A 13,717-nucleotide genomic window follows, 5' to 3' on the forward strand; every position below is an offset into this window, starting at 1 on the left:
TATTCATTCCTTTACACTTGTGTGTATAAGGTAGTTGTTGTGAAATTGTTAGGTTATATTACTTGTTAGATATTACTGCATGGTCGGAAATAGAAGCAAAAGCATTTTGCAACACTTTCATTAACATCAGCTAACCATGTGTATGTGACAAATACATTTGATTTGATTTGACATGTCGATTGAGCATGTTTGGGATGCTCTGGATTGACGTGTATGACAGATTATTCCAGTCCCCGCCAATATCTATCAACAGCTATTGAAGAGGAGTGGGACAACATTCCACAGGCCACAATCAACAGCCTTATCAACTCTATGTGAAGGGGATGTGTCACGCTGCATGAGGCAAATGGTGGTCACACCAGATACTGACTGGGTTTCTGATCCACGCCCCTTCCCATTTTTTAAGGTATCCGTGACCAACAGTTGCATATATGTATTCCCAGTCATGTGAAATACATAAATTAGGGCCTAGTGAATTCATTTCAATTGTCTGATTTCCTTATGTGAACTGTAAATGTTGCATTTATATTTTTGTGTTGCTGGTGCAGTGCTTATAAATTCCCACTAGATGTCACAAGTTGCCATTTATAAACCAATTCACAAATTGCAACAAGGATGTCAAAACAAATATTTCAGTTGAGTTCAGACTTTCTTTTGACTTCGTTATCGTATTACATTTGTATAATTTAACCAAAGAACATGATACAAACACACAAATTCTAATAAAAACTATTGCCAGCTACGCATACAGTACCACCATTTTAGGGACAAGAGTGCAATTGGTCATTCAATGTGAAATGTAATTAGTATTGGAAGTTTCAAAACTCCATCAGGTGTGTGCATGGTCCGTTGGTATCCAGCTTCAGCACTTGTCTGTTCCCATAAGTTCCATGTTTGATGTTGGTTGCAATCTTACTACTCTTACTGGACAAAGCCAGTTCCTTCTCAAAGAAGGAGACAAAGTTAGAATACAGCTGCAGGCCCTCTTCTTTCCCAATGTTATTGTGGTACTGCATGCCCTTCCCTTTGGCCTTGCCTCCCAGTGTAGCCTGAGGCACGATGAGAACGCTCCCAGGCAGGTCCAGCACTGACACATACTTCCCAGAGTCAGCCTCACACAGAGTGTTCGCTGTAGAGTATAGTATAGCAAAGGGATTAATAACCACTCAGTAGCAATACTGCTTTACGATTCATTGAAGAACAGTAACATTTACTGTTCACAGTTTTGCGAAGCCCAGGTAGGTGCATTATTGCAGTATTGTCCAAAACTGGAAAAGCTGAACATTGTCCAAAACTGGAAAAGCTGAACACCTGGGGATAATGTCCTCTGTAGCACATTTGAAAAAGCAGATATATACCATCCCTCTGTCAATCTGAAAACATGACATCTTATGAAAACACCAAATTATTATCTTAGGCAAGGTGCAATTATTATTATTAGCATGCATTCTCACTAGTATAGACCATATTTGCATTTGAAAAAGGAGTAGAACATAATTCAGTAGTACCTCCACCAATTCAGCATCAGATTGATCATCTGCACGTTTGACTTGAAGCATTGCATAGAGACACTGCTGAAGAACAGATCTTGCTTGTGGAGAACCTGCCTTTTCCGCCACACTATGTCACGCCCTGACCTTAGTTGTCTTTGTTTTCTTTATTATTTTGGTTAGGTCAGGGTGTGACGAGGGTGGTATGTTTTTGTCTTGTCTAGGGTTTTTGTATATCTATGGGGTTTTGGTATGTCTAGGTAAATGTAGGTCTATGGTGGTCTGAATTGGTTCCCAATCAGAGGCAGCTGTTTATTGTTGTTTCTGAATGAGGATCCTATTTAGGTTGCCATTTTGTAGGTTATTGTCTATGTGTAGTTGCATGTCAGCACTTGTTGTAATTAGCGTCACGGTCGTTTTGTTAGTTTGTTTAGTGTTCTTTGCTTATTAAAGAAGAATGTATTCATCTAACGCTGTGCTTTGGTCTGCTCGTTATGACGAACGTGACAGAAGAACCCACCAAACAAGGACCAAGCAGCGTGAAAAGGAGGAACAGCGCTTAATGGGGAAATGGACCTGGGAGGAGATATTAGATGGAGGAGGACCCTGGACACAGCCGGGGGAGCATCGCCGCCCTAAGGAGGCGTTCGAGGCAGCGCAAGAGGAACGGCGATACTATGAGGAGAAATACTGGAGAATAGAGGAACAATGACGATATGAAGGTACGCAGCTAGCAAGGAAACCCGAGAGGCAGCCCCAAGAGGCAAGCCCGAGAGGCAGCCCTCTCCTGAGCCCGTATGGGAGTTGTAGCGATGAGACAAGATAGTAGCTACTAACAATTGGAAACCACGAAATTGGGGAGAAAAAGGGGTCAAATAAATAAATTTAATATCTTTATCCAGAGTAAAATGAGTCCTACATCGACATAACCTGAAAGGCCGCTCAGCAAGGAAGAAGCCACTGCTCCAAAACCGCCATAAAAAATCCAGACTACGGGGACAAATATCGTACTTTTTGGAGAAATGTCCTCTGGTCTGATGAAACAAAAAAAATGAACTGTTTGGCCATAATGTCCATCGTTATGTTTGGAGGAAAAAGGGGGAACCGTGACGCATGGGGGTGGCAGCATCATGTTGTGGGGGGTGCTTTGCTGCAGGAGGGACTGGTGCACTTCACAAAATAGATGGCATCACGAGGAAGGAAAATTATGTGGATATATTGAAGCACATCTCAAGACATCAGTCAGAAAGTTAAAGCTTGGTCGCAAATCGGTCTTCCAAATGGACAATGAAACCCAAGCATACTTCCAAAGTTGTGGGAAAATGGCTTAAGGACAACAAAGTCAAGGTATTGATGTGGCCATCAAAATGCCCTGACCTCAATCCTATAGAAAATTTGTGGGCAGAACTGAAAAATTGTGTTGCGAGCAAGGAGGCCTACAAACCTGACTCAGTTACACCAGCTCTGTTAGGAGGAATGGGCCAAAATTCACCAAACCTATTGTGGGAAGCTTGTGGAAGGCTACCTGAAATGTTTGACCCAAGTTAAACATTTTAAAGGCAATGCTATCAAATTAATTGAGTGTATGTAAACTTCTGACACACTGGGAATGTGATGAAATAAATAAAACCTGAAATAAATAATTCTCTCTACTATTGTTCTGATCCTACCTGACCTAAGACAGGGAATTTTGACTAGGCTTAAATGTCAGGAATTGTGAAAAACGGAGTTTAAATGTAGTTGGCTAAAGTGTATGTAAACGTCCGACTTCAACTTTATGTCACATCTCATAGGTTCTGGGTATAGTCCAGAATATGAGCGTGTTTCAGTGCCCCAAGTGTAACCACCCACATCTTTGAGTCCGACGGAGAAAGTACGCTTGCTGATACTCTGGGGGTCATTACAGAGTTATCTGAATCTCATGTGTAATAGAAGGATAATAGAGTGTAGACGGTTTCTTCTCCCTCCTCTGTCTAGGAGACATTCCTCTACACCTGAACATCAGAGAGATGTCAGACAGTGGCCAGCCTTTGGTGTCTTCGCCTGATAGCCCTGAGGTAACAATAGATAGTAAAGAAAAACATTGGCAATGTTGGGAGACAAACGGTGTATTCGTCACTAACATTGTGTACGTTTTACACGTTTGAGAGTTTACCATGTTAGTTTTCTACCTGGGTTTGTTTAATATATATCTGCCAATGCCTATGGTGTTCGGCTGAGGCAAAAAGAAAAGTGGCGACTGCCGTGGTCCAGCGTCTAGAAGAACTCTCTGGTTGAGTGACTGCAATGTACTGTGTAGGACAACTGGACATCTAGTCTTCTACTGTGTAGGACAACTAGTAATCTACAGAAAATAGACCAGAACACTGCACTTCTCCTTATCCCCCATTGTTGCCGCAGAGTCGGCAGAAATCCATGTTATCTGATCTGGTTACATGTGTATATATTACATACTTACTCTATTGAATGATGTACAGTATATTGGACTTTCATTGTTGTGACAGTGATGACATTATGTTCAGTTTCAATCTGTCTCTTCAAACCGGTGAGTATTCAATATATAGATTGTGTTCAGGCTGTTCAAATACAACAAGTTTAATTTAAGCCTTGAGACCACAATGTTCAGTCCACAGTAAACTCATTGGTTGTTATTTTATCCTAAAGCATAAGGTGAAAACAAAGGAATGCTTTGGTTGTATGTTATTTTTTACTTGATGTCTGGTGAGTTGTGCTTTTCTTTAAAAAATAATATTTACACAATCTTCCATCTTCATGAAATGCAACATGTTACTAAGTCAGAGATGAAAATATACAACCTACTATTGCCCACTTGACTTGGAAGTTGCAGTTACTCTCTATAAACACCTGGTGGCACTGCATATCCAATCAAACATCCCCAACCACCAGTCGTATCAGCGTGGTCTCATAGACTAGATGTAACATATTGAATGTAAATCTGGAACACTCAAATTAGTATGATATATTACATATGGTATGGTTACATATGACAGGTTACTTCAGTCAAAAACTAAAGTAGGGTGGCTGGTCAGGCGTATAACGTGAACATCTAGCAACCCAAAGATTGCATGTTCGAATCTCATCATGGGCGACTTCAGCATTTTCCTAATTAGCAACTTTGCAACCACTTACTACTGTTTAGCTACTTTGCAAGTAATTTGTATGTTAGCTACCCCTAGCCTAGCTAACCTTAGCCACTTAGCTAACGTTAGTGACAACAAATAGAAATTCATAACATATCCCGTTTTGCAAATTTCCAAAATGTCGCAGGAATTGGTTTTCGGAACAACATATTGTACTAATTGCAATTCGTAACATATACAAATTTACAATTTGTTAATTATACTAAATGGATTATGGACATCCACAAATTAATACATACCATACAAATCGTAACATATCAAACTAATTGGACTTTCTCGGATTTACATTTACTATGTTATTGTTTACCCATGAGTCCAGGTTGGTGATATTTATTTCCTCAGCCTGAGTGGGATGAGCACTCTGTGACATGCGTCAACAGGACTACTTCCCGCATATTTCTGTCACTCTCTAGACTCATCTAACTACAGCAGCTGTTTCACTTTCAACCAAACCAGCCACCATGAAAGCCAAGCCAGACAGCTCAGTGTCTTATCAGATCAATGAGCATTGAACATTTACTGCTTTTCCTGTGTAGCTGTGGTTATTAATTTGCATGCTGTTCTATATTTTAGGAACAAAGTATGACTGCGTTTATATAGGCAGGCCAATTCTGATATTTGTTTCACTAATTGGTCTTTTGACCAATCAGATCAACTCTGAAAAAGCTCTGATGTGATTGGTCCCAAAAAAATATTCAGAATTGGGCTGCCTGTGAACGCAGCCTGAGAGGTCCTACCAAACCCCTTCAGACTATTTCTTGATGACAAAATGACAAGTAAAAGTGCATTTAACCTAGTAAAATACTACTTGAGTAAAAGTTTTAAAGTATTTGGTTTTAAATATGCTTAAGTTTAAAAAGTAAATGTAATTGCTAGAATATACTTAAGTATCAAAAGTTAAAGTATTAATAATTTCAAATGTATTATACAGTATTAATAAGTAGTACTTTAAAGTGTTTTTTGTTAAGTACTTTACACCACTGCCGAGGCCTGTCCTGTGTTTGGAGACACTGGCTGGGGTTGAGACTGGTTGTTGATAGGATGCACTTCTGCTTAGATGGTCCCCATTAAAGAGGAAGGCCCACTAGTGCAGCTATCTATTTGTGGTTCTGTTTAAAGAACTGAACAGTTTTGTGGTCAATTTATTTCCATTCAAATCCTGTTTTCAGTTCTGTACACTTATTTCACCTCAACTTGACCTTCATTTTTAGGGACTGATCAGCATGATATTGTCTTTAATCCCATATATTCAATGCATTCAGAAAGACTTCAGATCCCTTGACTTTTTCAACATTTTGTTATGTTACACCCTTATTCTAAAATGTATTTAAAAAATGTGCCTAATTAAATAAAGATTAAATAAAATAAAAGATTGGTGGAGTGCTGCAGAGATGGTTGTCCTTCTGAAAGGTTCTCCCATCTCCACAGAGCTTTTTCAGAGTGACTATTGGGTTCTTGGCTCTGACATACACTGTCAACTGTGGAACCTTATAAAGACAGGTGTGTGCTTTTCCAAATCATGTCCAATCAATTGAATTTACCACAGGTGGACTCCAATCAAGTTGTAGAAACATCTCAAGGATGATCAATGGAAACAAGATGCACCTGAGCTCAATTTCGAGTCTCATAGCAAAGGGTCTGAATACCTATGTGAATGTGATGTTTCAGTTATTATTTTTTATACGTTTGCAAACATTTCTACAAATGTGTTTTTGCTTTGTCATTTTAGGGTATTTTGTGTAGATTGATGAGTGAACATTTAAAAACAAATCTATTTTAGAATAGAATTAGCAAAATGTAGAAAAAGTCAAGGAGTCGGAACACTTTCCGAACACACTGTCTTTACTGTACAAACCAACGTCCATTGACTTTAGGTTAACTTTCGGTATAATGCTAGTTGATCCCCAAAATATCATTACAACAACCATATAATAAATAACTAAATACGGCAGTATATAATTTGTTTATGTCCATCAGAAAAGCACAAGTTCCTCTAAAAATACAAATCTCCCTCCAGTAAGTCTAGATCTATTCCTGAAAGGGGAACGGTGTAAAGTGAAGATGGAGAAGTGAGACTTAGAGAAAGATGAAAGGTGGCTGTATGAGGTGGCTGTATGAGGTGAAATGAGGGGTTACTGCAAGGCAGACCTGCTAGCTCAAGGCTACACAGTCACACCTGACAACGCCAGCACTGAGGAGGAAAATGCCAAAGGGTCCAAAATGTTGACTCCTGTGTACAGTAATTATTGGTGTGGCTCTTACAGACACCGGACAGGTTGGATGCTTTACAGATGAAACGTGAGAGGATGGCCTCGTTTGCCAAGTTCTTCCTCCAGATTTCTTTCTCTGACAGATAGAGAGAGTGTGTGTGTGTGTGTGTGTGTGTATTTGTGGGAGTGAGAGAGTGGGAGAAATCCATTCAGTGAGTATTTGATTCAGTACTGAGTGACTCCTTAGTGACTGGCACTCTTCCCTATGGGCAGCTGCCAGTGGCACTTTCCCAGACATGTGGTGCTTTTCTAGGCAGAGAGAAGCAAGGTATTCCCATACAAACACAACAGCATAGTTAAACATAGCTCAGCTGACTTAAATTATCTCCCTCTCTAGGTTGGGGATTTCTCTCTGTCTCAGTCTGCAAGCTATTCCCTTTTTAGTTCACTATTTTTGACCAGGGCATTTACGGCTCTGGTCAAAGGTAGTGCACTCAATAGGGGGAATAGTGTGTCATTTGGGACGTATCCTCAGTCTTTACTGAGGGGGTCTGGTGTCAGTGACATCTGAGCCCCAAGAAAATATATTGATTGGGAATTTATGTACAGATTTACAGATTCTCAATTGTAATCTTATAAAGTGTAAGTCTCAAGGCTGTGGGTAACTGGTGAAAGGAGTCAGGCGCAGGAGAGCTGAGATATGCGGACAAGGTATTTAATTCAAGAAAACACCAGTATAAACACAATACTATGGTGCTGGAAAAATACCGATACCACAAAATAAATGGACGTAAATACAAAACCCGGCAACAATAATACCAGCCTTACAACAAAACAAACACGCACACAAACATGGGGGAAACCAGAGGGTTAAATAATGATCATGTAATGGGGGAATTGAAACCAGGTGTGTAAAAAGCAAAGACAAAACAAATGGAGAATGAAAAGTGGATCGGTGATGGCTAGAAGGCCTGTGACGTCGACCGCCGAACGCCGCTCGAACAAGGAGAGGGACTTCGGCGGAAGTCGTGACAGTAAGGAAAATAAAATTAATATGTGTGTGTCTAAAGAGTTGTAAAATGCCATAACCTCATAACTCATAACATGCTATGCACTCAATTAAAGTGCTCAAATATTTAAGATGTAAAAATATGTCTTCATACTGTATATTTATTGCTGTAAATCATCCTAAGTGAAAACATCAATTCTACACGAGACATAAATATTTTATTGATTGAGGTTATGTTAAGTCGTTTTTTTTCTTTGAGCGCTATACTTTAAAAATATATATTTTTACACTATGGTTAGTTTTGAAAATCTCTGATTGAAAAGATGGTTTGTAATTTCGTTAAATATACCCATGAATTCAGTTGGGTGTCATTCCAACAGTTCACTCTGCTTCTGTCAGCAACTAAATTAACTATAGCTCTCTATTGTTGTATAAGCCACATCCTGCATTCCAAAATTAGAGAAGAATGGATTTTTAGAGACCAAAAAAAAAAAAAACATCTGCGATTTTTTGCACTCTGCAGGCAGGGATACTTTCACTTTCTAAAATCAGTTACTAAACCTGCCATTCAAAATACAGAGCCCTGCTATTGCTGTATGCGGTGACCTAAAAGAAAACTTGTCTTTGAACTTATTATCAGACAGATTCATATCATGATAAAACAATCTCCAAACCTCATCATCATAATTAGATAAAGCTTAGCTGCAGGGTAGGATTGAGTTGGTGTTCATAGTGGTGGTGGATGAAGTCTCTCACACTCCAGCTCTAGGCAATCTCCCCACTCCTTATCCCCCACATCCCCCCCTTTCCCCCCTATCTGTGGCCCCATCTCCCTTGACCTTGGGGTCCCTGTCCTGCCTGGCAGGCCCTAGCGTTGATCCATTGCCATGCCAATGCAGCTACGGCAGGGCTCTGGGTAAGCAGCAGCTGGTTGCAATTGTGCTGTGTCACTGGGAGGGCATGTGTTGGCTCAGAACAGGAGTGAAGGGGTGGAGGGAGGCAGAGGGGGGACTGCAGCAGCGCCCCCACACACCCCAGTCATCTGTCTTCCTGTTTGCTCTCTGCATACTGCTGAGAGCTCTAGAACTTTGCAGAGCTGAAAAACGACATGCAGACTCAACACACTGCTAACAGAGCTGAAAAACGACATGCAGACTCAACACACTGCTAGCAGAGCTGATAAACGACATGCAGACTCAACACACTGCTTGAAGAGATGAAAAACGACATGCAGACTCAACACACTGCTAACAGAGCTGAAAACGACATGCAGACTCAACACACTGCTAACAGAGCTGAAAAACGACATGCAGACTCAACACACAGCTAGAAGAGCTGAAAAACGACATGCAGACTCAACACTGCTAGAAGAGATGAAAACGGCATGCAGACTCAACACACTGCTAACAGAGCAGAAAACGACATGCAGACTCAATTCACGGCTATCAGAGCTGAAAACGACATGCAGACTCAACACACTGCTAGAAGAGCTGAAAAACGACATGCAGACTCAACACACTGCTAGAAGAGATGAAAACGGCATGCAGACTCAACACACTGCTAACAGAGCAGAAAACGACATGCAGACTCAATTCACTGCTATCAGAGCTGAAAACGACATGCAGACTCAACACACTGCTAGAAGAGCTGAAAAACGACATGCAGACTCAACACACTGCTAGAAGAGATGAAAAACGACATGCAGACTCAATTCACTGCTAACAGAGCTGAAAAACGACATGCAGACTCAACACACTGCTAACAGAGATGAAAAACGACATGCAGACTCAACACACAGCTAGAAGAGCTGAAAAACGACATGCAGACTCAACACACTGCTAGAAGAGCTGAAAACGACATGCAGACTCAACACACTGCTGCTAGAAGAGATGCTAAAAGCAGAAAACAACATGCAGACTCAATTCACTGCTAACAGAGCTGAAAACGACATGCAGAGTCAACACACTGCTGACAGAGCAGAAAACGACATGCAGACTCAACACCCTGCTAACAGAGCTAAAAACGACATGTAGACTCAACACACTGCTGACAGAGCAGAAAACGACATGCAGACTCAACACACTGCTAGAAGAGCTGAAAAACGACATGCAGACTCAACACACTGCTGACAGAGATGAAAAACGACATGCAGACTCAACACACTGCTAGAAGAGCTGAAAAACGACATGCAGACTCAATTCACTGCTAACAGAGCTGAAAAACGACATGCAGACTCAACACACTGCTAGAAGAGCTGAAAAACGACATGCAGACTCAACACACTGCTAGAAGAGATGAAAAATGACATGCAGACTCAATTCACAGCTAACAGAGCTGAAAAACGACATGCAGACTCAACACACTGCTAACAGAGATGAAAACGACATGCAGACTCAACACACTGCTAACAGAGCTGAAAACGACATGCAGACTCAACACACTGCTAGAAGAGCAGAAAACGACATGCAGACTCAACACACTGCTAAAAGAGCTGAAAACGACATGCAGACTCAACACACTGCTGACAGAGCAGAAAACGACATGCAGACTCAACACACTGCTAACAGAGCAGAAAACAACATGCAGACTCAACACACTGCTGACAGAGAAGAAAACAACATGCAGACTCAACACACTGCTAGCAGAGCTGATAAACGACATGCAGACGCAACACACTGCTAGCAGAGCTGAAAAACGACATGCAGACTCAACACACTGCTAACAGAGCTGAAAAACGACATGCAGACTCAACACACTGCTAGCAGAGCTGAAAAAGGACTTGCTTTCAGAGCCTAGGATCTCTGTTCAGTGCACAACAGGGGAAACCATCCATGAAAATTGGATGATATCCTAGGCCTAGGACACAGCAGTGTCAGATACACATTGGAAATACAAATATTGCTTTCTTTGGTATCAGGATACACATTCTTTACTCTCCTTTGATTCAGTTGTTTCAGTTTGGAGGTCTTTATTTCAGTGTCAAGCCTGGTTTGGAGCTTATTAGGGCTCACCTCTTCCCCTGCAGCTCCAGAGTAAACAAGGGACCAAAGAGCCCAGTGAGCCACAGGCTAAGATGTAGAGGGACTCTCAAACACAACTGGCAGGAGACTGTAGATCTGAGGAGATAAAGAGAGAGATTTGAGGGTTGGTGAGGTGAATAATTCATGATTGTGGAGAAGGAGATTTTAGATGAAGCAGGGGTACTGTGTAGAGCCGGGACCATACCAGTATTGCGATATTCATTAGTATCGTGGCAAGGAAACAAAACAGAAAGTGGTTGTAACTTTTTTAGGAAAACAACCCTAGAGAGACAGACAGAAGAAAGCTGGGTTATTGGCCTGCAGCTGGGTTTTTTATGTCTGGGCGGGCATGCCCATAGAAATGTAATTCTTAGAATGCGGACCCCCATTCCAGTGGGTGCTGAGGAGGCATTAAAATTTATGTGGTCTGAGGGGCTAAGTCCATTATAGGAACGTTGTGTCTATGGGCATGGCTGGGTGGTGTGTGAGACTTGGTCTGGGCGCATCAACGTCTTTACCTTGCTCTCCGTGTCTGCTGCTGAAGGACGTGTGTCTGAGGCATGGGCCAGTGGTGGGGATGGATGAAATGGAGGAGCTCACTAATGTTGCCTCGACCTCAGTGTTCAATTAAAAATTAAGCTTAGGCTGCTATAGTAATATGTAGCAACTTCACCATCAGCTCTCAAGGACATTCGCTTCTGTACCAGGACTTGATCCAAGCAAAAAACTAAATCCAATAGGCCTTTATTTTTCCCACAACGTAGAGGTGATTATACACTACATCGCTTTGAGGGGAATTTTATTTGTGATTGTTTGTTTGACAACCTTTCAAGCCCATAGTTAAAGAGATATAGCACATACTTGCCGTAAATGACATCACTATCTTCAGATTAATAATTTACCCACATAGTCACTGTGGTTTCAATAGCGATAGCAAGAAGGCAGTCAATATAGTATGAAGTGTTCTGCAATGTTTTAAGGCCTATTCTTGAGACAGATGGACCTTACATATCTATGACAGATATGATGGTGGTGGTTATTCTAGGAGTTCCTTGTCTAAGGCCTACGGTATGTTATGTTTCAGCCAAAATACTAATGCACCATAAGTGCTGCATTGGATGTTACAAGAAATGCCCCTCATCTCTCACAGGAAGCTATAGCCTTTTGAAACTTAAGGAGATAATAGTTATAGATCAGAAATAATGCCAAACATTGACCATTAGAAATCAGCATCACCACAACACAAAGCTACAGGGATTAATCAAGCTTGGTTTCCACTGTGAGACTGTTTCCTCGGCTGAACACTGCTTTCTATTCACATGCTGTGGCCTTCCTGGCTAATGCACAGAAAAAAATGTTTTAGTCTTGTTTCCTTCCACCTGTTAGCTAAAAGGACATATAAATACATGGATGTGACAGGTGGCTTGGTGGCTACAAGCAGCTACCTCCCTGTTTGCAATCTACACAAGCAGGGCAGACTGAGGTTAAATGGAGGTGACAGACGATTTCCCTCAGGTGATCAAGAGTCCAATTGATAGTGAAGTCTCACTGACACCTCAACCTGCAGACAGAGAGCATGAAGACACCATTGTTGTGAATTGAACACAAACACTCACTAACACAGACAGAGTTGAAGCTGGTAGTAGCTGCAGCCCTTAGTGACCCCCCCCCCCCTCCCCGCCACATAATACAAATGCAGCCTTAAGCACAACTGAATATCAAAGGGTTGTTGTGAGTTGTTTTCAAATCAAATCAAATCAAATTTTATTTGTCACATACACATGGTTAGCAGATGTTAATGCGAGTGTAGCGAAATGCTTGTGCTTCTAGTTCCGACAATGCAGTGATAACCAACAAGTAATCTAACTAACTAACTTGAGGCACTTTACATTTTCCTGACTAATTTGTCATCTGTTTCAAACATATAAAAGCATACGTTTTATAATGCAGACTAAGACCTGTTGCTGACAATGACAGAACCATTTGGATGTTGTGAGGTTTCTCCTGTACAGGCTGTACTGTAGTGTCATTGATGTTTAATACACGTGCATGGTGTTGTGCTGACAGGAATATATACAGTATAGAATAACATCCCATCCCCATACATACCACATCCATAAGCAGTACATGAGTGTTTCATAACCACCACAAGACAACCACAATGTCAACTTACTTATACAGTGCCTTCACAAAATATTCATACTCTTTGACTTACTCCACATTTTATTGTTACAGCCTGAATTCAAAATGGATTAAATATATATTTTTCTCTCAAACATTTACACACAATACCCTATAATGTCAAAGTGAAAACATGTTTATAGAATCTTTTGCAAATGTATTGAAACTGAAATACAGAAATATATATTTAAATAATTATTCACACCCCTGCGTCAGGGCGTCGGTAGACTCAGAATATACTGATCGTGCAGGGTAGTTGAAAGAGAAGGCAATTACCTTATTGTTCTGAGAACAAAGAGGGTGTAAGGACCAATAGTTAAGATTCTCAACCAACACTTAAATCAGATGAGAACACACTACTTACTGCCTGTTGCTAGGAATCATCACATCTATTTACAGGTTGTTCTTGTTCCATCACAAGCTTCACACTTGCATAGCATGGCAACGTCACATATAGTCTGCTCTTGGAACTGATTTGAATTCAACCATTGGCTAATAAATACGTTCCCTCCTCCTCTTTTTACTGCATCACTTGTGACACTGATGACACTGTGCGAAAGTTATATTGATTGACCTTTGACATGTAAGCTGCAAAGCACTGAGAGAGAAAAAAATAGAGAGAGAGAGAAAAAATAGAGAGAGAGAG

At 40.9% G+C, this 13,717-nt stretch overlaps 1 protein-coding gene and 1 long non-coding RNA gene across 2 annotated transcripts; both read right to left on the bottom strand.

Moving 5' to 3' along the window:
• Window positions 1-818: 818 nt before the first annotated feature.
• Window positions 819-2,417, bottom strand: LOC124046955 (D-aminoacyl-tRNA deacylase 2-like). Its single transcript, XM_046367704.1, has 4 exons — window positions 2,410-2,417; window positions 1,509-1,620; window positions 1,310-1,373; window positions 819-1,129 (listed from the first exon to the last, which is right to left on the bottom strand). Exons 1-4 carry the CDS (start codon window positions 2,415-2,417, stop codon window positions 819-821), a joined length of 495 nt encoding a protein of 164 aa, XP_046223660.1.
• A 6,280-nt stretch (window positions 2,418-8,697) lies between these two features.
• On the bottom strand, window positions 8,698-13,569 carry LOC124046628. The gene is made up of 3 exons (XR_006841035.1): window positions 13,436-13,569; window positions 10,882-12,451; window positions 8,698-8,966 (listed from the first exon to the last, which is right to left on the bottom strand). It is a non-coding gene; the product is annotated as an uncharacterized LOC124046628 (long non-coding RNA).
• Window positions 13,570-13,717: the final 148 nt, after the last annotated feature.

The sequence above is a fragment of the Oncorhynchus gorbuscha genome, linkage group LG10 (assembly GCF_021184085.1).
Source record: "Oncorhynchus gorbuscha isolate QuinsamMale2020 ecotype Even-year linkage group LG10, OgorEven_v1.0, whole genome shotgun sequence".
Taxonomy (NCBI): Eukaryota; Metazoa; Chordata; class Actinopteri; order Salmoniformes; family Salmonidae; genus Oncorhynchus; species Oncorhynchus gorbuscha.

What these genes read in the sequence shown, in the direction of transcription:
- LOC124046955 (XM_046367704.1), bottom strand. An exon ending in CTGATGCTGAATTGGTGGAG is followed by an intron (nt 1,374 to 1,508) that starts GTACTACTGAAT and finishes TCATGTTTTCAG; the next exon opens with ATTGACAGAGGGATGGTATA. An exon ending in AGAGGACATTATCCCCAGGT is followed by an intron (nt 1,130 to 1,309) that starts GTTCAGCTTTTC and finishes TATACTCTACAG; the next exon opens with CGAACACTCTGTGTGAGGCT.